The 22,540-nt window shown below is 33.4% G+C and overlaps 3 protein-coding genes and 1 non-coding gene across 4 annotated transcripts; all 4 read left to right on the top strand.

Annotated features, from left to right (window-relative positions):
- Positions 1-2,516: 2,516 nt before the first annotated feature.
- LOC141717633 (cytochrome P450 71AP13-like) lies at positions 2,517-4,805 on the top strand. Its single transcript, XM_074519785.1, has 2 exons — positions 2,517-3,600; positions 3,906-4,805. The coding sequence occupies exons 1-2, from the start codon at positions 2,689-2,691 to the stop codon at positions 4,515-4,517; spliced, it is 1,524 nt and encodes a 507-aa protein (XP_074375886.1). The 5' UTR covers positions 2,517-2,688; the 3' UTR covers positions 4,518-4,805.
- A 1,363-nt stretch (positions 4,806-6,168) lies between these two features.
- On the top strand, positions 6,169-6,255 carry TRNAM-CAU (transfer RNA methionine (anticodon CAU)). Its single transcript is given in 2 exon segments — positions 6,169-6,206; positions 6,220-6,255. It is a non-coding gene; the product is annotated as a tRNA-Met (tRNA).
- A 4,210-nt stretch (positions 6,256-10,465) lies between these two features.
- LOC141717632 (uncharacterized) lies at positions 10,466-15,843 on the top strand. The gene is made up of 5 exons (XM_074519784.1): positions 10,466-10,963; positions 12,105-12,141; positions 12,244-12,480; positions 12,563-12,610; positions 15,008-15,843. The coding sequence occupies exons 1-5, from the start codon at positions 10,662-10,664 to the stop codon at positions 15,500-15,502; spliced, it is 1,119 nt and encodes a 372-aa protein (XP_074375885.1). The 5' UTR covers positions 10,466-10,661; the 3' UTR covers positions 15,503-15,843.
- Positions 15,844-16,119: 276 nt separating this feature from the next.
- On the top strand, positions 16,120-18,255 carry LOC141717630 (vignain-like). The gene is made up of 4 exons (XM_074519782.1): positions 16,120-17,003; positions 17,211-17,446; positions 17,521-17,661; positions 17,772-18,255. The coding sequence occupies exons 1-4, from the start codon at positions 16,565-16,567 to the stop codon at positions 18,033-18,035; spliced, it is 1,080 nt and encodes a 359-aa protein (XP_074375883.1). The 5' UTR covers positions 16,120-16,564; the 3' UTR covers positions 18,036-18,255.
- Positions 18,256-22,540: the final 4,285 nt, after the last annotated feature.

Here is a 22,540-nt window from a genome sequence, read left to right as displayed (position 1 = left end):
TAGTTTGACTAGTACCGCTAACTAGTGTTTAGTCCAAAATTGTTGTTTCAAATTTTTTTAAAATATTTTCGATCGATCCAACCGTATGGATATCATAAAATATATATTTTATTCATATAACCAAAGTTTCAAAAGCTATTTTAACCGTCAAACATTAGGTTGAGTAGCACCAATAACTAGTATTTAGTCCTGTATTGGTGTCTCGACTTATTTAAAAATATTTCTCATCGATCCAACCATATGAATGTCATGAAATATATATATTTTAGTGATATAACCAAAGTTTCAGATCAAAATAATTTTACGTGGTTTACTATTTTAATAGTTAATCATCAGTTTGACTAGTACTGCTAACTAGTGTTTAGTCATGAATTGGTTTTTTAAATTTTTTAAACATATTTTTTATCGATCCAGCCGTATATATTTAGTTATATAACCAAAGTTTTAATTTTTTTATTTGATATGCTAATTTCACAGTCAAATAGCGGTTGATCTGATTTTTTTGGCTCGGTTCGGCTCATTTTTGTTCGCGAACAAACTCGTGTTCGGCTCGTTAGTTAACGAGTTCGAGCTCAAACACGATTTTTGTTCGATAAGAAAGCTTGGCTCTGCTTGATTTAAAAAAAAATCTGTTCGGTCAAAATTTCGCTTGACTCTATTAGTAAACAACCCTGGTAAACTTTGGGTGATGGCCGTTAGTATCACAATTTGAAGAGAGAAGGCCCAAAATCTCACAGAAGCAGGAAATTGGCCCTTTCTATTACTCAGAAACGCAACTTTTTCTTGCGTTTTTTTCCTGAATTACCCACACAAGTTTCTATTGCGTTTACGGGGGTGATATAAGCAGGTGAAACCGCATCATTTATATTCGTTTCTGCAGGTAACGCAAGTATTAAATGCGTATTTTGCAAGTATTAAATGTGTTTTTATAAAATAAAATGGGGCAAGGAGATTCGATCCCCCGTCTCCACACTTGCGCAAACTTCAAACCAGCCGAGCTGAGAAACACTTGTATAGAAATCATAAACGAATTTATTTATTGCGTTAATCTGTGATACTTAAGGCCATCTTCTCCAACTTGTGAGTATTTGGGCCATTCACCACAAAATTGTGAGATTAAGGGTCATTATTGGTAAACTTTCACGCTTTATAAAACTGATGATACGTTCATATCAATGCCTTTCACAATCTTTATTTCTATTGACATTTTCCAAATAGATTTGTACTAGTTGCCTTGCCACTGTCCTGAACGTTAACACAAAAGTGACAATAGATTCGGGGCTAAACGCCTCAACAATGCACACTATACATGGCACGAATGTCGTCTCCTGTTGGACGAACTCTCTAATTTTCTAAACTCTGCAACTATCACCTTTTTATACTTCCACTTCAAAATTTGTAATTTTGATCGACATGCCGAAATAAAACATTTGGACTTAGCCTAACTTCTTTCTATTGTTCGGGCATAAAAATTTGAACAGTATGCCAACATAATTCTTGTTTCTTGATATTGAACCAAACATTAAATTTTAAGGCCAAGACTTGTGTTCAGATTCCATTTGGAGCTGGAAGGAAAAACTTTTGGCATGTCCAGTGATGCGTTTGTGTCAAGGAACCAGTCACTCTAACACCTTAAGGTCTACACCTTCAAGCAACTGGTTACTCGAGAGCTTGTGTTAGCAAATATTCTGCACAAGTTTACAGGAAACTTCCCGAGTCCTGATGGAATGAAGTGGTGAATTTACAATCTTCGAGAGCTTGTGTTAGCAAATATTCTGCACAACTTTACAGGAAACTTCCCGAGTCCTGATGGAATGAAGTGGTGAATTTACAATCTTCGAGAGCTTGTGTTAGCAAATATTCTGCACAACTTTACAGGAAACTTCCCGAGTCCTGATGGAATGAAGTGGTGAATTTACAATCTTCGAGAGCTTGTGTTAGCAAATATTCTGCACAACTTTACAGGAAACTTCCCGAGTCCTGATGGAATGAAGTGGTGAATTTACAATCTCGAGTATATTAGTACTATTTGTTAGAGCAAATAAAGATATAGGTTTAAGCTAATATATTGTATACTCCATGCTCACATTACTATGAGTGTAGGTAAAGAAACAAAGAACACCAAGGATATATGTCACATGTTCCATATCAAAGAGATCTCGCCAGAGAGAGTGAGAGAGAGAGAGATCTCACAACTTGGAAAAAAAATAAGAGAGAAAGATCTGCCAAAGGAACACGATAAGGTGAAAGCAACCTCCATGACTTCACCCGAGAGATAAGAAAGAAAAACATGACAAACAACCAAATATGTGGCACAAACTTCAACCACAGAATCACAGTCCAACAAATAAATTGTAGATCTTTGGTCGGTAATGAGTTAAATAATTTTTTTTTCTGCTTTAATAATATGGTATAGGACAGAGTTTAGTTGCGTAATATTGTAGCTGAACTTATAATAAACTTAATAAATTGCGTACATCTTACCTTGCTCAAAAGCTAACGCTACTTCCAGACATACCAAGTATGTTTCCGAATCCAAAAATAGCAGTCTAGATGATTTGCCTCGCATGTTATAATGAGATCACAGATCAGATAAGTACTAGACGAATCATGTAACAGGCAAGCTATTCAACCAAATTTAAAGGACTTGGGCCGGAGAGTAGACTTCTAACCTTAGGAGTGAGTTCAATGGCTCCCCTTCAATGGCTAAGTGGACACTTCCTTCCCTCCTTGTTTGTTGCACTGCTGGTTTTTATAACCTTACGATACTTTCTTTCGAAGGAGAAGAGAAGAAAAAGAAGTCTCAATCTCCCACCAAGCCCTCCTAAGCTGCCTATAATAGGTAACCTCCATCAACTTGGAACAATGCCTCACTTATCTCTTCTGCAGCTAGCCAAGAAGTATGGTCCAATCATTTATTTGCAGCTCGGGGAGGTTCCGACGGTGGTGGTATCATCAGCTAGGTTGGCCAGAGAAGTGTTGAAAACCCATGATCTTGCACTTTCAAGCCGGCCTCAAATATACTCAGCAAAACACCTTTTCTATGACTGCACTAATGTTGTTTTCTCTCCTTATGGTGCCTACTGGAGACACATAAGGAAGATTTGCATACTTGAGTTACTAAGTGTAAAACGAGTTCAGTCTTATAGTTTTGTAAGACAAGAAGAGGTTGCTCGACTTGTGAGTAGAGTTGCGGAATCATATCCCAACACTACAAATTTAACCAAGATGCTTGGACTTTATGCAAATGATGTACTCTGCAGAATTGTGTTAGGAAGGGACTACTCGAGAGGAGGGGATTATGATCGACTTGGGTTCCAGAAGATGCTGGAGGATTATCAAGTTTTGCTTGGAGGATTTAACTTGGGAGATTTCTTCCCTTCAATGGAGTTTATTTACACTCTTAATGGCATGAAGTCAAAACTTCAAAATACCTTCAAGCGCTTTGACCAATTTTTTGATGAGGTCCTGAAGGAACATCTGAATCCTAATGAAGATAAAGGAGAGTTCAAAGACCTGATTGATATCTTACTGGAAATACAGAAGAACCAGGACACCGAGTTGCCTCTCACCACGGATAATCTAAAAGCCATTATGTTGGTTAGTAGCATTTCCCTTGCCTCTGGTTTTCTAATTCTATACATCACATATTTTTCAATGCATTAGAATTTTAGAATTTCGTGGAGACGATTTTGAGAGGAGAACTCAAACTCACGATAGTTTAGGAGCCTTCCCATTATAGCATCAATAGATCATCTACAAGCACTTTTCAGTTCTTATTATATTACATTAAGGAAAAAAAGAGAGTTTTCAAGCAACAAGTATTTTTACACTTTTACAAATATATCAAGTACAAAATCTGCATCAGTTCTTCAAAAAGACCCATGTACATGTTGTCATTGCAGGATATGTTTGCAGCAGGAACCGATACAACATTCATAACCTTAGATTGGGGAATGACAGAGCTAATAATTAACCCTCAAATCATGGAGAAAGCACAAGCTGAAGTACGACAAGTTGTTGGAGAAAGAAGAGTCGTGTTAGAGAGCGATTTACCTGAGTTGCACTACATGAGAGCTATTATTAAGGAGATATTTCGACTCCATGCTCCAGTGCCTGTATTAGTCCCAAGAGAGTCCATGGAAGATGTTACAATTGATGGATATGATATCCCTGCAAAAACACGTTTTTATGTTAATGCTTGGGCTATAGGAAGGGATCCAATATCTTGGGAAAATCCAGAGAGCTTTAATCCAGAGAGATTTATGAATAGCAGTATTGATTTTAAGGGGCAAGATTTTGAGTTACTGCCTTTTGGTGCTGGTAGAAGAGGTTGTCCAGCTATTGGTTTCGGAACGTCAGTTGTTGAACTTGCACTGGCTCAACTTCTTCACAGTTTTGATTGGGAACTTCCCTCTGGGATCCAAGCTAGTGATCTTGATATGACGGAACTTTTTGGCATCTCAATGCACAGAATAGCTCATCTGATTGTGGTTGCCAAACCGCATTTCTCATGAGTTCTTGCAGTATTACTAGTCCTTTTATGTTGATACTTGGTGACAACTTTGGTTTTCAGACAACAAGTGATCTGAAATACCAAGCAAATAAATTTGTAATAACTATTCAACAAAATGCAGTTGATTGTTTACTGATGCAATAAATTGATGAAACAAGAGCTAGTATTATAGCTGCTTTCGCGGCTGCTTCATCAAACTTGAAACAGAATAATGTTGCTTTGCAACATTTGTGTTCTCAGTTGCTTTGCCAACATTTTTGGCAGTTACCCGGAAATTAAAAAGTTGCTCGGAAAATATCATTTCCCTAAAATTAACTTGTACTAGAGTACTAGTTGCGCTGTCAAGTACAGGTCCAAGAGTTTGGTCCAAATTTGGACCGAACGGAACCCCTCTCCAACTCTAACACTTTGGTCTAAATTTCGGTCCAAATTTCAAAATGTTTATTTAATTATTTTAAGGTCTTATAATAATAAATATATTATTTTTGTATGATGTAAGATATTATCTTTATATTTTTTTTATTATTAATTACTTGTTTTATTTTAAAATTGTTAATAAATGAATAATAGAATTCTAATTAAATTTCAAATATATATGAAAAATAGTAAACACATTTAGTTATAATTTTTATAATAAAACCATTAATAAAACATTACATTCAAATAAGAAAAGTACAAATATTAATTAAATCTTAAAACATCGTTAACTAAGAATTAGTATTTCTTCCCACAAATGCTCAATTAGTGTATTTCGAAGCGCAATATGAGCCTCCTTATTTCTAATTTTCATTTATGTTGTGTTTTAAATTAAGTTTTATGTGTTGTAATCTTTATTTTAATGTTTGAATGTATTCGTAATTTGAATTCAAGAAATGCAATGATATTTATTTAATTACGTTTAAATATTTTTAATTTAAATTATTATTTAAATGAATGATAATAAAATCCTAATATCGGTTAATTGCATTTATAAATACCCGAAATCAAAACTTTATAAAATAAACTGAAAGAAATATATTAAAAACTATTATTTTAATCTCGGTCCAAATTTGGACCGAGATTTAGGCCACTATTGGGTGAATAATCGGTCCAAATTTGGACCTTTAGGCCACTCTTGGAGTTGGCCTAAGCACAATTAGAAAAAAAAATGATGTGATTCCAAGCAAGCTCGGCTCAACTTGGATTCGTCTAAAAGGAAGATTATTGTTCAATAAGTAAACTCGACCGATTTGAGTTTTGGCAGCTAGACTCGTTTATGAATAAAATTCGGCTTGAGCTCGACTCGAATATAGTAACAAAATGAAGCATGCATTTGAAAAGGTAAAAGCAACTGGACCTAACGTTAAAAAAATGGTGTCCAGGGATGCTGCAGATGCTCCTGAAAGAAATGTAGGCATGTGGCATGCATTTGAGGTCATTATACCCTAAAATGATGGCAAATTGGTGTCCACCATTGTCATTTGCCTATTGTTCTTTATCATCATAAAGAGAAAAAGGAAACTGTTAGCACTTCATTGTCCATCAGTCTATCTTAACAAAGATAAGTTGCTCAATAGCATCTTGGCAACTCACAAGATTCTAGTTCCTGCTTTTATTTGCTTCAGTTTGATTTGATTTGTTTATATAATGAAAACTAGAGATTTAAACAACAGGGGGTGGTGGCGCAGTTGGCTAGCGCGTAGGTCTCATAGCATATGCGAGTAATCCTGAGGTCGAGAGTTCGAGCCTCTCTCACCCCATTCTTTTTTTCCCTTTTGTTTCTTTCCGATTCTCGTTTATAAAACTTGACCGCATATATTTTTAATTATTTTTAAATTTTTGTTTATAAAATAAAATTTAAACTTTAAAATTTTATTTAAGAAAGATGATTTGAGAAATGATTAACCAACATATGCGATCAATGCATCTTAAATGACGTGTAAAAATTAAACTAAAAGATAATTTGATTAATGACGTGTAGATTGGCCTCAAGGGGACCTAAAAGGATAAGGAATCTACCCCTTCTAGTGTATGATCAATAAAGGATCTACCCCTTCTAGTGTAGGAAGAGAATGTCCAATGCTGATCCACTTATGTTAGTTCAGGAATCTCTGACCAGAGTGAATGAAATTAGAAAGGAGTTTCTAATTTACATTAAATAGAACTAAGCATAGTGAATGTGAAAGCAAGTGATTAAATAAGATAGGCTTGATACAAGTTCTATGCCTTGTATTTAATCGTGACATTGCAGGGTAGAAGGAATTAATTGTACAATAACTACTCACTGAATAGGTTCTTGGTATTCTAAGCAGTGAATTCGTATTATCCGGATTGTCGCGATATGCTGAGAAGTATCCCACACGATGTAGAATAAATATGATTAATTAATTAATCATATTTAATGAATTAGAGAATTTATATAAATAATGATAAAATAGTTTTATTATTATTTATTTCTACTACCGGCTTAATATTGATAATAAAACTATTTTATCATTATTTATATAAATTCTCTAATTCATTAAATATGATTAATTAATTAATCATATTTATTCTACATCGTGTGGGATACTTCTCAGCATATCGCGACAATCCGGATAATACGAATTCACTGCTTAGAATACCAAGAACCTATTCAGTGAGTAGTTACTGTACAATTAATTCCTTCTACCCTGCAATGTCACGATTAAATACAAGGCATAGAACTTGTATCAAGCCTATCTTATTTAATCACTTGCTTTCACATTCACTATGCTTAGTTCTATTTAATGTAAATTAGAAACTCCTTTCTAATTTCATTCACTCTGGCCAGAGATTCCTGAACTAACATAAGTGGATCAACATTGAACATTCTCTTCCTACACTAGAAGGGGTAGATCCTTTATAGACTGTAACTATATCCGATGGATAATGTTCAGTATTTTTAACAGCTAAGATATAGACAATTCGACGAATGAGGATAAAATAGTTATCCGTCGGGTATAAAATAATCCAAAAAAGTAATTGATTTTTATTAAAATATTCTATTCCGACAGATGATCAAACTCGATGGATAATGAGCATCCGTCGAGATGTAAATTTTGACTTGGCCAAAATTTCATCTAAAATAGAAAAATCAATTAAGTTTCTGGCTGCACCATAGCTTACAAAATTATCAGAAAGGATTCAAGAATAATTAAGCATACCTAACTCATTTACCAACCTAGAAAAGGTGGATTCATCAAGTGGCTTGGTAAATATATCTGCAAGCTGCTTTTCACTTGGAACAAAATGAAGTTCCACAGTACCATTCATCACATATTCCTTAATGATGTGGTACTTGATGTCTATGTGCTTTGTTCTTGAATGTTGTACTGGATTTTCAGTGATGGCAATTGCACTTGTGTTATCACATAAAATAGGAATTCTGTCCACTTACAGACCACAGTCCAACAATTGGTTCTTCATCCATAAAATCTATACACAGCAACTGCCAGCAGCAATATATTCAGCTTCAGCTGTAGATTTAGAAACTGAATTTTGTTTTTTACTGAACCAGGACACAAGCTTATTTCCTAGAAATTGACAGGTTCCTGTTGTAATTTTCTATCAATTTTACAACCTGCATAATTTACATCTAAATAACCAGTTAGATCAAAACCAGAATCTCTAGGGTACCAAATGCCAAGTTTTGGTGTTCTTTTGAGGTATCTGAAAATTCTCTTAATAGCTACTAAGTGAGATTCTCTAGGATCAGCCTGAAATCTAGCATAAAGACAAGTAGCGAACATTATATCTGGCCTACTAGATGTTAAGTACAAAAGTGAGCCAACCGTGCCTCTATAGCTTGAAATATCCACAGACTTTTCAGTAGTGTTTAATTCAAGTTTAGTTGCAGTGGCCATGGGAGTTTTTGCAGATGTGCAATCCATTTGATCAAACTTCTTTAGAAGATCATAAATGTATTTGGTTTGACTAATGAATATTCCATCACTAACTTGCTTAACTTGTAAACAAAGAAAGTAAGTTAGTTCTCCCATCATGCTCAATTTATACTTACTTTGCATCAATTTGACAAACTTTTTGCAAAGTTTTTCATCTGTAGAGACAAATATAATGTCATCTACATAAATTTGAACAAGTATACTAGAGCCATTAATATTTCTAAAGAATAAAGTTTTATCAACAGTACGTATTGTGAAGTGATTTTCTAAGAGAAACTTTGACAAAGTATCATACCAGGCTCTAGGTGCTTGTTTCAACCCATAAAGTGCTTTCAAAAGGTAGTAGACATATTCTGGAAAATCTGAATTTTTAATTATTTTTAAATTTTTGTTTATAAAATAAAATTTAAAACTTGACCGCATATATTTTTAATTATTTTTAAATTTTTGTTTATAAAATAAAATTTAAACTTTAAAATTTTATTTAAGAAAGATGATTTGAGAAATGATTAACCAACATATGCGATCAATGCATTTTAAATGATTAGTAAAAATTAAACGGGCATTTTTTTCCCTTTTATTTCTTCTAATTCCCGTTTATAAAACTTGACCGCATATATTGTTTGATTATTTTAAAATTTTGTTAATATAAAAAAATTTAAAATTTAAAATTTAAAATTTTTACTTAAAAAAAATAATTTGAAAAATAATTAGTGAATATGCGATCAATACATCTTAAATGACGTGTAAAAATTAAAGTGAACAACTAAATTAGAACGGAAACTCACTGCATAAATAAGTAGGAAGGACATTCCGGATCATGGGAGAGGATTGTCGGCGAGTAAACCAACATAACCCCCTTCTATTTTCCGGGGCTTCACGTGGGAGGGGTATGCGTATGCCCCCACTGTTAATTTAAAATTGCCAAATCATGTTCCCATTTTGTTCCTTTGAAATTACCGACTATAACCTGTCATTAACACTATTTGTTTCCTTGTAATTTTCATTACTAACCTTAAAAACTAAAAACAACCAAAAGATGCAGATTTTTCTTGCTATGTATTGCACTCATTATTATCATCAAGTTTCCGATTATGGCGATGTCTAAACATTGGTTAATTTCTTGGGTACTTATGCCATTCTTCATGTTTTGGTAACGTAAAGTCGTAAATAGATGGGAATTAAGAAAATTTAAAACCAACAATAACGTTAATTTCAAATGTAATTTAATTTATTGAATAAAGTTTAAAACTAAAAGCCAATTCGAACATGTTAAACACAATTTGAAGTGATCCAAAATAACGTGTTATTAAAAAAATCATATAATTTTAAATAATATTGACTCAGAACCCGAAGTGATTCAAAATTGTGACTTTTTAACCCCAACCTAACTTATAAAAGTTAATTATTGAGTATTAGCAGAAAAATAAAATTAGTTTTGAATTGTTATCCAAGAAAATGAGTAAAATTAAATAGCAATTTTGAATAAAAGAATTTTAAATAATTTTACTTATTCTGACTTTCGATTTCATATATTTGGATTTATAGGTAGGTCTATTTACAGTTTACAAAATAGCATAAAAAATTTAAAAATTATTAAGTACTTCAAATTAATTATCAAAATAATTACGTGTAACATAAATATGGGGTAATTTTACTACTAACAAGATAAGATGAAACTGGACATGTATACATATTGATTTACTAATTAAATGTGTCAAATAATATGATTTTGCATTTGAACAAATTCGAGAACTAATTCGGATACCTAAGAGAGTATAATAATGGAAATAAATATTTAAGTGAATATAATTTTCTATTAAGATCAGTTTTGATTTTAATTTAATCACATGATTTTCGAGTTTAATCTTTATAAATTGTTTCGGATCATATTCGATATTATCTATTTTTATAAATTTTCGGAATAAACGGGAATCGTCCCGGACTTTTAAAAGTTAAATAACCGGTAACCTGGAGAAGCAGTACAACGTAAAGTAAAGTAAGGCAAACACACCCCATTTATTAATCTGTGTCCACACACATATCTCAAAGTAGTGTGTGTTTTACTCTTCTCAAAACATTGCGCTGTCCACACACGCACACACACGAACTCATCTCTCTCCTCTCCTCTCTCTCTCTCTGCGGTGGGGGTGTGATAACTACAGCCAAACTTATATCCACAATCAATACATACACACATACATATATTCATAGAGTGGGAAGACTTGTGTTGGTGAAGAGTGATGGGTGGGGTGACGTCATCAATGGCTGCAAAGTTTGCATTTTTTCCACCAACCCCGCCTTCATACAAAGTGGTGAAAGATGAGTTTACTGGGTTGTTATTGTTGGACCCTTTTCCTCACCGTGAAAATGTGGATGTTTTGAAGCTGCCTACACGGAGAGGTAATGAGATTGTGGCAATGTATGTGAGGTATCCTATGGCTACTTCTACTTTGCTCTATTCTCATGGGAATGCTGCTGATATTGGCCAAATGTATGAGCTTTTTATTGAATTGAGTATTCATTTGAGGGTTAATCTTATGGGGTCAGTCTCTCTCTCTCTCTCTCTCTCTCTCTCCCCCTCTCCCCCTCTCTCTCTCTGTCCCTCTCCCTGCCTCTCTCTCTCTCTCTCTGTCCCTCTCCCTGCCTCTCTCTCTCTCTCTCTCTCTCTCCCGCTTTCGCCCTCCCTCCCTCACTCTCTCTCTCCCTCTCTCTCTCTCTCTCTCTCTCTCTCTCTCTCTCTCTCTCTCTCTCCTTTTATCTGTATATGTATAAGCCTGTAATTGTAGTGAATTGTTGGTTCTTGGTTTTTTAGATAAAAAAAGGAGGTTACTTTCTTGCTGATTGCTTGATAATATTAATATGTGAATTTTGATAAAATGAGATTAAATGTTGTAAGTTCTGTTTTTAGTTTGTTTGATTGGTAAGTGTGTAGTGCAAGAGTGGTAGTGACATTTTGTACAAGGGAGTTTGTGAATGTAATAAATTATGATCCGATTAATCACGTTTAGCTCGGGTTTAGGAGAAGTCTGGAGTTTGAATCCTCATGCATTTACTACCTAAGAGAAGGAAAATACTTTAGATAATATGATCAATGTTGTTCAAAGAATGGGTTCCTGATGATATTCTTTTTAATGCCGTGGGCTTTGGATTGAGTGGGAGTAATAAAGATATATGATCTGATTGACCTCTTCTCTTTTAGAAGTAAAATTTGTATTATTTCTTTTACTGTGAAACCAAACTTTGCATCTTTTTTCACATGAAGATTGTATGGTGATCCACAAATACGTGACCTTACAGATGATATGAATGTTGGAGAAATTGTTTAAAATGTGTCTTGGCAAATCGTACGTCACTTTTAAAATCCAACCAACACTATGTGCGCTACCTAATAAGATCTTGGAGGAGGGCAATAGAATTGCATTCAAGTTTCACATTGAGACGTTATCCGAGATGAACATGTAGAGGGCAATAGAATTGCATTCAAGTTTCACATTGAGGGCAATAGGTGCATTGACTGACCTGACTTCTTTAGGGATTCACTTGATTTTAATTTTATATGCACCCCAGGATTAGAATTTGTTTGATCAAGTGTTTTTTTACCTTGCAACATTATATGGTTTCTCGATGTACTCTTTTAACCAGCATCTGCAGATGGGGTCTTAATCTCGTTTTAAATGATGCAGGTACGACTATTGTGGCTATGGGCGATCAACTGGGAAGGTGATAGATAATTATCAGTAATCAGTACTATTATTAGCAAGACATGTGTTTGAATTACCCAAGACCAGATCATAGAAATCTTAACATGTGTTGCTGTTGCAGCCAAGCGAACAAAACACTTATGCAGACATTGAAGCTGCTTATAAGTGTCTCAAGGAGAACTATGGCGCTAAGCAGGAAGACATAATACTCTACGGCCAATCTGTTGGAAGTGGACCTACTTTGGATCTGGCAGCTCGTTTACCTCAGCTGAGAGCAGTCGTTCTGCACAGTGCTATATTATCAGGTTTACGGGTCATGTATCCTGTCAAACGAACATACTGGTTTGACATCTATAAGGTGATTTTTTAGGCTAAAATTTTGACTTGTATATTAGCTGTGTTTATTTCACATCTGAATGTCATCTCACATTTTGTTGCAGAACATCGACAAAATCCCTTTGGTGACCTGTGCTATTCTAGTCGTTCATGTAAGTTCAGATTATATTATCTTGCATCGTGCAACTGAATAAGGACTGTCAATTTGTTTTTTAGTTTTTTATTTTCTAGTAGTCTCAACAAAAATAGCCTCTCTGATAGACCTGCTACATAAATTCCTTCCAGTTATTTTAAATTATTTGGATACTTTATTAGATTGGTTATAAACTATTTTTTTAACATACCGAGTACAAGTATATATTAAATTATAAAAGGAAGATGATTACACCAATTGAAGGAAAGCCAGTGTCAAGCTGTTTTGCTAGCCGTTTCAGGATGACAAATTCAATCCCCTCAAAGACTGCATAGACCTAGGAGTCATAAAATCACTATGCATGACTTTTGGACTCTTTTGAGAGGCTCCATAACTTCTGGTACAATGAAACCAAAAGTGTCAAACAGAAACTGTTTAAAAATGTGGGATGTGTTACATACATGATCAATTTTGTCAAAAAAATACTCCCTCCGTCTCTTTCAATTGTTTACATTTTTTAGAGAGTGTTCGACACACATTTTAAGGTGCATATTACGTATAGTTCTGTAATTTTTTTTACAATTTTTTTTTCTGAATAAAAATTAAAACATTTAACTTTTATTCAGAAAAAGAAAATTGTAAAAATAAGTTACATAAATATACTTTTTATGCACCTTAAAATGCGTGTCAGACACTTCACACTTCCTGAGAAATGTAAACAATTGGAAGGGACTGAGGGAGTAGTTTAAATTCCTTAGGCATTCTTATATTTTTTGGGCTGTAAATGGAGTCTGTTTCAGGAATTTCCAAAGTTAACATCTGCAATATTTTCTAGCTGTAGATCTTGCTTTGGTGAACTTGGCTATCTTGTTGATATCTATCAAAACTAGTTATCATTATTTCCTACCATGTGGCTTACTAGTTAGTTCTGTCAAGGAAGATTTTAATTTCCTTGGGCTAATGCTAGATTTTTTAGGTTCCTGGTTTATTTCAGGAGTGGTCATGACTTGGGCTAGTCATCAATTCATGAAATGGAAACACAAAAACAAAGAAATAATAATAAAAACAGATTGAATAGTAATTGTAAAAAAAACAGATTGAATACTAATATGTGTGATGCATAAGCGGTTTGATATCAAAATAAGCAGCGCTTAGCTATAAACAGAATATAGTGAAGGGAAACAGTATAGCATGTTACACACCAAATAAGCTGGTGGTATACTATATGGTTCACAACTCTGTAACTAATCTTTCATACTACTATACTAAAAGGTTTCGGGCTAGGGTAGGAACTAGGAAATTAAGAAGTTTATTGCCCGCAAAGGACTTAAAGTTTTCAACTTATTTTACCAAAATTTTGGAATGGAAAGAACTGTAGAATCGAACGGAGTATCACGTATCTCACGTGGTAGTGTTCAAATTTTCCAGACTTGGTAGAGACCCCTGTTTCCGCGTTGCGTAACCATCATTGTTGTTACTTCGCCCGACTAGTCGTGTCGAAACTTCGACTGGTGTTTTGTAACTCTTTCGGGAGACTTGGCTTCGACTGGTTGACTGGGTCGACTAGTCAGGTCGACTAGAAGACCCAGTCGAACGACTGGTTTATAAATCCAAAAAAACAAACAGCCCAGTTACAAAAATATCCCTTTAAGTAACCTAATATCTTTAAAACAAAAGCCCAGTCGACTCTATCATTCTCTAGCTGCCTCTATTCGTCTACATCGTTTTCCAGTCGAAGCATGCATGTGTATATATAGTTATATATACACAAACATGTACACTTACATTTAAACTCTGTTTACACAATAGGTCAGTAGCACACACTTAGGTCAGTAGCACAAACTTACACTCTGTTCTTGTGAATTGTGGTGTGGCAGATGGCTGATCAAACTAATGATCCTGCCCATGACCCGTTTAACGACCCTAAATGGAAATGATCCTCAATGGAAATATGGATTTTTGCCTGATTTGAATATTAAGATTGTGGTACAATGCAATCTTTGCAAGAAAAATACTTGTTTGGGGTTAGAAGATTAAAACATACATATATCATATATTTATATATCTGGATATATTTATAATTTTATACCTTGCCGACTAGTCTACGACTAGTCTCGACTAGTCACGCCTTGACTTGTCGGACACCCCGGTCGACTCGACTCGACTTACCGATGTAACAACCATGGTATCCATTAGGTTCTTTATCTCCATGTAGAACCATAGGCGTGTTTTGAGCTTGGCTTTATGCCTCCAATCAACATTTGATCTATTTTTTATCCTTTGTGGATGATTCAAATTTATTGCATTGCTGTATTCCATTAATTAATAATCTGTTCCAAGCAAAATACAGTAGAAAACGAATGGGAAGATAATTAACTTATTTAAAGTTGAACATATTTTATGCGCTTATTTGCAGGGGACTTCAGATGAAGTTGTTGATTGCTCTCATGGTAGACAACTTTGGGCACTGTGTCAAGAGAAATATGAACCATTATGGCTCAAAGGAGGGAGTCATTGCAACTTGGAATTATATCCAGAGTATCTCAAGCATTTAAAGAAGTTTATCTCTCATGTTGAAAAATCTCAGTCCAGGCGAAACAGTTCAAGGAATAGTGTAGATGGGCGGCTTGAACATGCCAGGAGTATAGATTGTGTTGAAGCTCCAAGAAAAAGCACTGATAGAAGAGATAAACGTAGACAGAGCACTAGTAAAAATGAAAAACTGAAATTTTACGAATACAAGTTTGATAATAATGATAAGTTCGCCGCTAAGTTAAAAATACCTTCTGAACCAATGGAAAAATCTCGTAGGAGTGTTGAATACCATGAGAAATCCCGGAAAAGTATTGACAAACAGTTTGAAAGAGCACGGCGGAGTGTGGATTGGGTGGATAGAATTCAAGCAGCTTGAATTGTTGGAAGTTCAAACCTGTCCTCCTGTGTTGAGCTGAGAAAGTACCGAAAGGAGGTTCAAAAGATAGGTGAATGCAATTGATGATTAACTTATATCGCGTGGGGGTGTGATTTTTACTCTTCTAATGTTTTTAGTTTTTCTGAAATGTTATGTAATGTTTGTAACCTCTGTGCATTCGCAACTTCTCATACGAGGTGTGATAGAACTACCATTACTCACTAATTGAACAATCCTCCTGTTATTTTAGACTTGGAGATCAGCATTTAGTTTTATAACCTGTACAGTTTCTCCTTTCTCCAAAGTGATAGTATTCTCAATAATATGCATTATTTATTATACTCATATCTTTACAGAGTATTTTCTCCATTCTCCTTTATTAAGCGGCAGGTAAATAATCTAGGGTAACTTGTACATGTATGGGTGACAATTTGGAGTTTCGGATCGAGCAGGCTACCGAGTCAGGTCACATATCCTAACACCCCTACTTTACCAAGATATGGGACATGGATTAGTTGCAGAGGATCTGAATGCATCTTTTTATGCAACTATGAGACACTTGACAATTCTAGTACTGTATGGTACAAGAATGAGGTACAGCTGATCTAATTTCATCTCTTTGTGCAACTGCCTACTTTTAGCAACTGTAAAGTTGGAATCTAGCCCATTTTAGCAGATTTAAGATCTATTGTATGTTTGTAAGCAATAGTGGGAAGTTTTCCAACTGCCCCACTCTTCCCATAGTCCCATTTCTTCCTCAAAAAACGTAAACCAAAATCTTATTTGAATCATTGGTGATGCAGTACATGCCTGATTGTTCCACTTTAAAAACGAACTTGGACAAAATGAGCTCACTAGCAGCAAAAGCCTTGACCAAAGGTCTAACAATATAACAAATGTTCATCAACTTTATGATCTCACTTCATTTCTTGCCCATAAGGTTCCTCTAGTCCATTTCTGTTATATATATGATCACACTTGTACCATTGTAGTACATAAGGTCCTTCAAAGCTCTCGACTTTCTCATCTTGTTATTTACCAGAAACGAAAGCCCACATTGAAATGAAGCTTATTCTAGTTTCTCTTGCTCTGGCACTGGTTCTTGGTCTTGCTCAAAGTTTCGATTATCATGAAAAGGAGTTGGAGACAGAAGAAGGATTCTGGGGTTTATACGAGAGGTGGACGAGCCACCACTCTGTATCCAGGAGTCTGAATGAAAAGCACAAGCGATTTAATGTGTTTAAAGCGAATGCTAAACATGTTCACAACACTAACAAGTTGGATAAGCCTTATAAGCTCACATTAAACAAGTTTGCAGATATGACTAACTATGAGTTCCGAAGCTATTATGCTGGCTCCAAGATTAGTCATCACCGTATGTTCCAAGGGGAGCGACTTGGCAATTCAAACTTCATGTATGAGAACTTTCACGACGTTCCTCCATCTGTTGATTGGAGGGCGAAAGGAGCTGTCACTGATGTCAAGGATCAAGGCCAATGTGGTAAGTTAACTTTTGTTCACTCTATATACTTGCTAGTAATGCTTCCTGTTTCATTTGGTACACAAATTTACCATTTAAATGCAGGCTTATATTAAGTGGCAGAATGAATAATCTAGCATCTGATTCAAAATTCAATCGACACATTAGAAATAAACCAGGCTTTGCTTCTTTGATCATGCTTAATATGTAAAAAAATTCATGTTACAGGAAGTTGCTGGGCATTTTCAGCAGTTGTAGGGGTTGAAGGAATAAACTTCATTAGAACAAATAAATTAGTATCTTTGTCCGAGCAAGAACTTGTCGACTGTGACACTGAAGTAAATCAAGGATGCAATGGAGGTATGATGGACGGTGCATTTGACTTTATAAAGAAGAAAGGAGGTATTATAACAGAGATTCAGTATCCTTACCAAGCTATTGACAGACCATGTGATCTTTCAAAGGTACTAAATGAAATAATCATGTATCGCTAATTTACCAGGTTTAGTTTTTGATATTAAGACAGACTATTTTCCAGGTGAATTTTCCAGCAGTTTCAATTGATGGGCATGAAAGCGTGCCTGCTAATGATGAGAATGCACTGATGAAGGCAGCAGCTAACCAGCCTGTATCTGTCGCTATTGATGCTAGTGGCATTGATTTCCAATTATACTCAAAGGTAGTTATGAATTATGATGACTTAACTAAAATCTTGTTTACTCATTTTTGCTTTACTGGAATGGTAAAGAAAATAATGCCAAAGTTTGACATACAATGACTTGATTGCAGGGAGTGTTTAACGGGGTGTGTGGACATGATCTCGATCATGGAGTAGCTGTTGTAGGATACGGAACAGACCCTGATGGAACCAACTACTGGATAGTAAAGAACTCATGGGGATCTGCATGGGGAGAGAACGGATACTTAAGGATGCAACGTGGCGTATCTGCTAAAGAAGGAATCTGTGGCATAGCAATGGAGGCCTCTTATCCCATCAAAACCTCCTCGACGAATCCTAATGTTCATACATCCCCTCATGCTGATGAACTCTGAACAGAATACACAGATTGTTTTACTAAGTTTTCTTTAATTTGCATTTCTTGTCTGTGGAAATGCAGTCATTTCCCTAAAATGAAGTCCAAATTTATAGGACAAGCTTCATGAACCTGTGTGATCTAGTGTTCTTTTATTGTCCTTTTGGAGTCTGATTGTAAAATAGAAATTTATTTACTCTGTTTGTATTAAAGTTTCCCAATTGTAATGATTGATATTGCTCTGGACTCTGGTATTGTAGTCACTCCTTTGCAAGAGTTTGAGATACTGAATTTAAGAAACACATAAAAATGAAGTGCAGTAATAAAAGTTAACAAATAATTAAATTGACCTGAATATAAGAGGTCACGTCTCTCTACTCGCCAACTATTTTTAAGATATGCTACAGGAATATGATTTGTCAACCATCGCATGTTATGAACCGGTAAGCGTATTAAATAAACAGTCACTATTCATCAGTCTAAAGTTTAAAGCATCCCTTTCCTGGCTACAGGACAGGCCCAAGGCCATGGTCATTGGATCATAAAAGAAATCCAAAGGAAGCCCATAGTTTTCTTTTTAAAAAAACTTATTCTTCAAAACTTAGTTACAATTATATTACTCCTTCCCATAATTTGCAACCAAATACATCAAAATCACCCTTTTTCTTTATCTTTCCTTATAATTGAATTGCAGTTGAATTTGACCATGATGATTATAATAATTCCAGGGTTTTTATATATAATTGTTAAATTTTGTTATAAAATCGTATTTCACAACAAATAAATGGGTATCTCGCAATAAATTCTTTCATAAAGAGTACTTGTACAAATATTTCACTATTTTTTCAAATAAATAATCCAAAATACTTTTATTAATTAAAAAAAGCTTATATTTTATTTTTTCAGGAATAAAAAATTAATTACTCAATTTAGTAATATCTCATTCGTTATTTTTACGGGACATCAGAATTCTATTATCGTCAAAACAAGACCGGTGCGGGTGTTTAATTAAAGGATGAAATACAAATTTAACTTATTTTTATATAAAATTAGCAAAAATGACAAATTTCATAAAAATTGGTCAAGTTTAGCGGACATCGGAGTATTTACTTTATATTAGATATTCAACTGTCATTGGAGTATGAAATACCCAACTATCTATGGATTATATTATACAAATTGAGATATTCAACTAACGGTAGAGTTTTCAATCGAATAAAATGCCACTATTATGCTTAAAATTTTTGACTATTTTTCTCATTTTTTTTAAATAAACAATAGAGGAGACCAAGGCTAAACAAATAAGTCCCGAGGATGATAATTGTCATGTAAATGGCCATCTTAATGGCAGTTAGTGGCCTTAATTATTGAATTAACCGGCGTGGCCACTTGGTTTGGTTTGCAGTGACTATCTTTTTAGGAGGCAACAAAAGAGCACTGGGCCGGTTATGCTGCGATCTGTTTTTATCTTTTGAGGATCAAAAGAAGATTCCCTCGTCAACTTTTTATTCAGGTACCGCATGTGTTGATTCCACTATTCGTGGCGTGGCTCAGAATCTCATATCATCAATTCAGCCTGCCTCTCTAATACACCTAATTTATGTCGTTTGATTCGTTGACACACATATTTTTAGAATGGTTGACTATATATAGCTAGAATTAATATTTTTTAAAAGAAAAATTGAAAAAAATATGAGATCAAGACTTTTATTCAAAAAAAATTTGAATTTTTTTATATTAACTATATGATCAAACCTCCAAAACATGTGTGTCAGAAAGTTAACCGTCATATATTAAAAAAAAGAGGCAGTATTAATATAGCCACTCTTCTAGTAAAAAAGTTTATTAGGTTTTTTCCTAAACTCAAAACTTCTGGTCAGTGTTATAAAATTCGGGAATCGAGGAAGATCGGTCGAGCTACCGATTTAGGATTAATTGCAAATCGGGGATTAATCGGAGAAAAAATCGGATGTATTATAATATTAAATTATATTTAATATATTATTATGATTATATTAGTTATTTATTAACAAATATATATTTTTTATATCATAATTTCTATAATTATTCATTTTTAAATTAATATCATATTTTAATTTTAATAAATAATTATATATACTGCAATAAAGAAAAATTCGTCAAAATAAATCGGATTTCAAAAATCGAATCGGTCAGATACTTTGTAGGGGATTAATCGGGGATTTTTTTTAAAAATCGGAGATTTTTAGAACACTGCTTCTAGTCAAAAATTAAAAATAGTTTTAGGCTAATGCTGTGCTCCGGATTACAATAATGGAAGAGAAATTTTAAAATATTCTTTCGAGATTGTGCTCTCAATTTTTGAAAAAATGATAAAAATAGTCGATTTTTGAAAAAATTTAATAAAAATAGCCATTCTGAAAAAAGTAGCCAATTTTGGCCGATTGAATACTCCACTGTTAGTTGGGTATCCCATCGGCCAAAATTGGCCAACTTTTCAGAAATTGGTTATTTTTGTCAATTTTGTGTAAAAATAGGCCAACATTGAGAAAAAAAATTAAAAAAAAAATCGAATAATTTCTTCCAGAATAATTGATAGATAAGCTCTCCTCACATTTATTTTTAAAATATTTTTCTTTCATGTCACTTTTTCAAAATTTTCTCATAAAAAAAAACTAGGAAGTCATGTTTTTTTCTGTTTCTTCACCGAGTTTATAAGTAACATTTTTAATTGATGATAAATTTGCTTCCGGCTAGTTTATGATTTAATTTGTAGATGAAATATGTAGGATAAGTCGGGGAACATGTATGATTAATGATTCTAACTAACTACAGTTAAAAAGGTGCAGCTGAACGCACATCGGTGAATCAGGCGTGAAGATACTGCTCAACACTATAATTTCGTGTCACACTATTTCTCACATTTTCACCACTATTAATTTAGACATAATGATATCACCGTATCAAAATTCTAGCATGTGTAGCTACATCATCATCTCCATGACTCCGTCACAAAAAGTAAAAAAAAATTACTCCCTTCGTCCCAACCAATTCTTTAAGTTTGGTTTGAACACGGATGTTAAGAAATATATATAAAATAATAAAAAAGAGAAAGAAAAGTGGATGAAGTGGTGAGATCCATTGATTTTTAATGTATAAAAGAGAGATAATTGAATAAAAGTAGTGTGAAAAACGAGGAAAAGTGAGAAAGTGGTGTAACCTATTAACTATTTTTGGTAAATTTTGAAATGTACAGAATTTAATAAGAAATCTCAAAAACGAAAATGTAAAAAAATGGTTGGGGCAGAAAGAGTATAATTTATATTATTTTTTTACCGTGTGCAACCCAAAATTATCACAAACTTTTTGATTTATTTTGATTTACCTACATTTGTTAATCTTGTTTTGATTGACCTACATTTATTATTTTATAACAATCAAAACATTCAAAATTATAAATTTATAAATTTATAACATTCACGACAATTATATCAATCAAAACACTCTAAATTTATAATTTTTTTATAAATTTTAGTGATGTGTTATATGCACACACTAACCAACATCGCAAATTATTTATCTATTTTTAACAAATTATTTATCTATTTTTACATGTCTAATTAATAACCTTTATTAATAAGCGAAACCTCCTTTCAAGTGATACTTGGTTTCACTTATTTTTTGGTACCACCACCTTTTGGTTTCACTTTTCATGATTCATGTTATAACTCTAACTCTAATTGTATTATTATTATTCTTTTTTATTCATATATGACTTATAAATATATATATATATATATATTATTTTTATATGTTTTTCTTTATTAATAATTTTTTAAGTGATAATTTGTTTTCACTTATTTTTTTGTTGTATCACCTTTTATTTTTTTTATTTTTATGATTCATGGTGTAACTCTAGGTGTAATATTTTTATCATTTTTTATTCCTATATGACTTATAATTCTATTTGTATTATTTTTACCCGTTTTTCTTTATTAATAAACGAAACATCTTCACTTATTTTTTAGTTCCACCATATTTTGGTTTCACCTTTTATAACTCCAAGTGTATTATTTTTATCCCTTTTTATTCCTTTATGACTTATAATTGTATATGTATTATTTTTACTCATTTTAAATTTTTTTATAAGCCATAATTTTTTATTATTTTTATAGGTTTGAATCCTATTTTTAATTATATTTTAAAATAAATAAGTTCATAAATTGGCTCAACTAAATAGGTTCCGAGAAATATAAACCACGACCAAGTAAATAGGCCGTGTGTTTAAATTGAAATTTTTTTAATTTAGAATTTTTTAATTTGTTGGTAGAATTCCATTTTAATAAAATGGTATGAATATTATAAAAAATTGTATTTTGGTTTCACCCCTAGAAAATAATAAAATTGTTCAAACTGTAATATGATTATAATTCTATTTTCGTAGAACTCCAAATTATTTCTTGATAGGGTACTTGGTTTCATCTTAGTACGGTTACGCCGTATTTTGGTTTCACCCTATAGTTCTTTTTCATGTAAAGTTTTATG

The sequence above is a fragment of the Apium graveolens genome, chromosome 4 (assembly GCF_009905375.1).
Source record: "Apium graveolens cultivar Ventura chromosome 4, ASM990537v1, whole genome shotgun sequence".
NCBI classification, from domain to species: Eukaryota; Viridiplantae; Streptophyta; class Magnoliopsida; order Apiales; family Apiaceae; genus Apium; species Apium graveolens.
This window is presented reverse-complemented; position numbering and strand designations above follow the sequence as displayed.

Excerpts from the sequence above, each read along its gene's own strand:
- LOC141717632 (XM_074519784.1), top strand. The coding sequence starts at position 10,662 with ATGGGTGGGGTGACGTCATCAATGGCTGCAAAGTTTGCATTTTTTCCA. Across the intron at positions 12,481-12,562 it reads ACTGGTTTGACATCTATAAG|AACATCGACAAAATCCCTTT; the intron begins GTGATTTTTTAG and ends ATTTTGTTGCAG. Across the intron at positions 12,611-15,007 it reads GTGCTATTCTAGTCGTTCAT|GGGACTTCAGATGAAGTTGT; the intron begins GTAAGTTCAGAT and ends GCTTATTTGCAG.
- LOC141717633 (XM_074519785.1), top strand. The coding sequence starts at position 2,689 with ATGGCTCCCCTTCAATGGCTAAGTGGACACTTCCTTCCCTCCTTGTTT. Across the intron at positions 3,601-3,905 it reads ATCTAAAAGCCATTATGTTG|GATATGTTTGCAGCAGGAAC; the intron begins GTTAGTAGCATT and ends TTGTCATTGCAG.
- LOC141717630 (XM_074519782.1), top strand. The coding sequence starts at position 16,565 with ATGAAGCTTATTCTAGTTTCTCTTGCTCTGGCACTGGTTCTTGGTCTT. Across the intron at positions 17,447-17,520 it reads GACCATGTGATCTTTCAAAG|GTGAATTTTCCAGCAGTTTC; the intron begins GTACTAAATGAA and ends ACTATTTTCCAG. Across the intron at positions 17,662-17,771 it reads ATTTCCAATTATACTCAAAG|GGAGTGTTTAACGGGGTGTG; the intron begins GTAGTTATGAAT and ends ACTTGATTGCAG.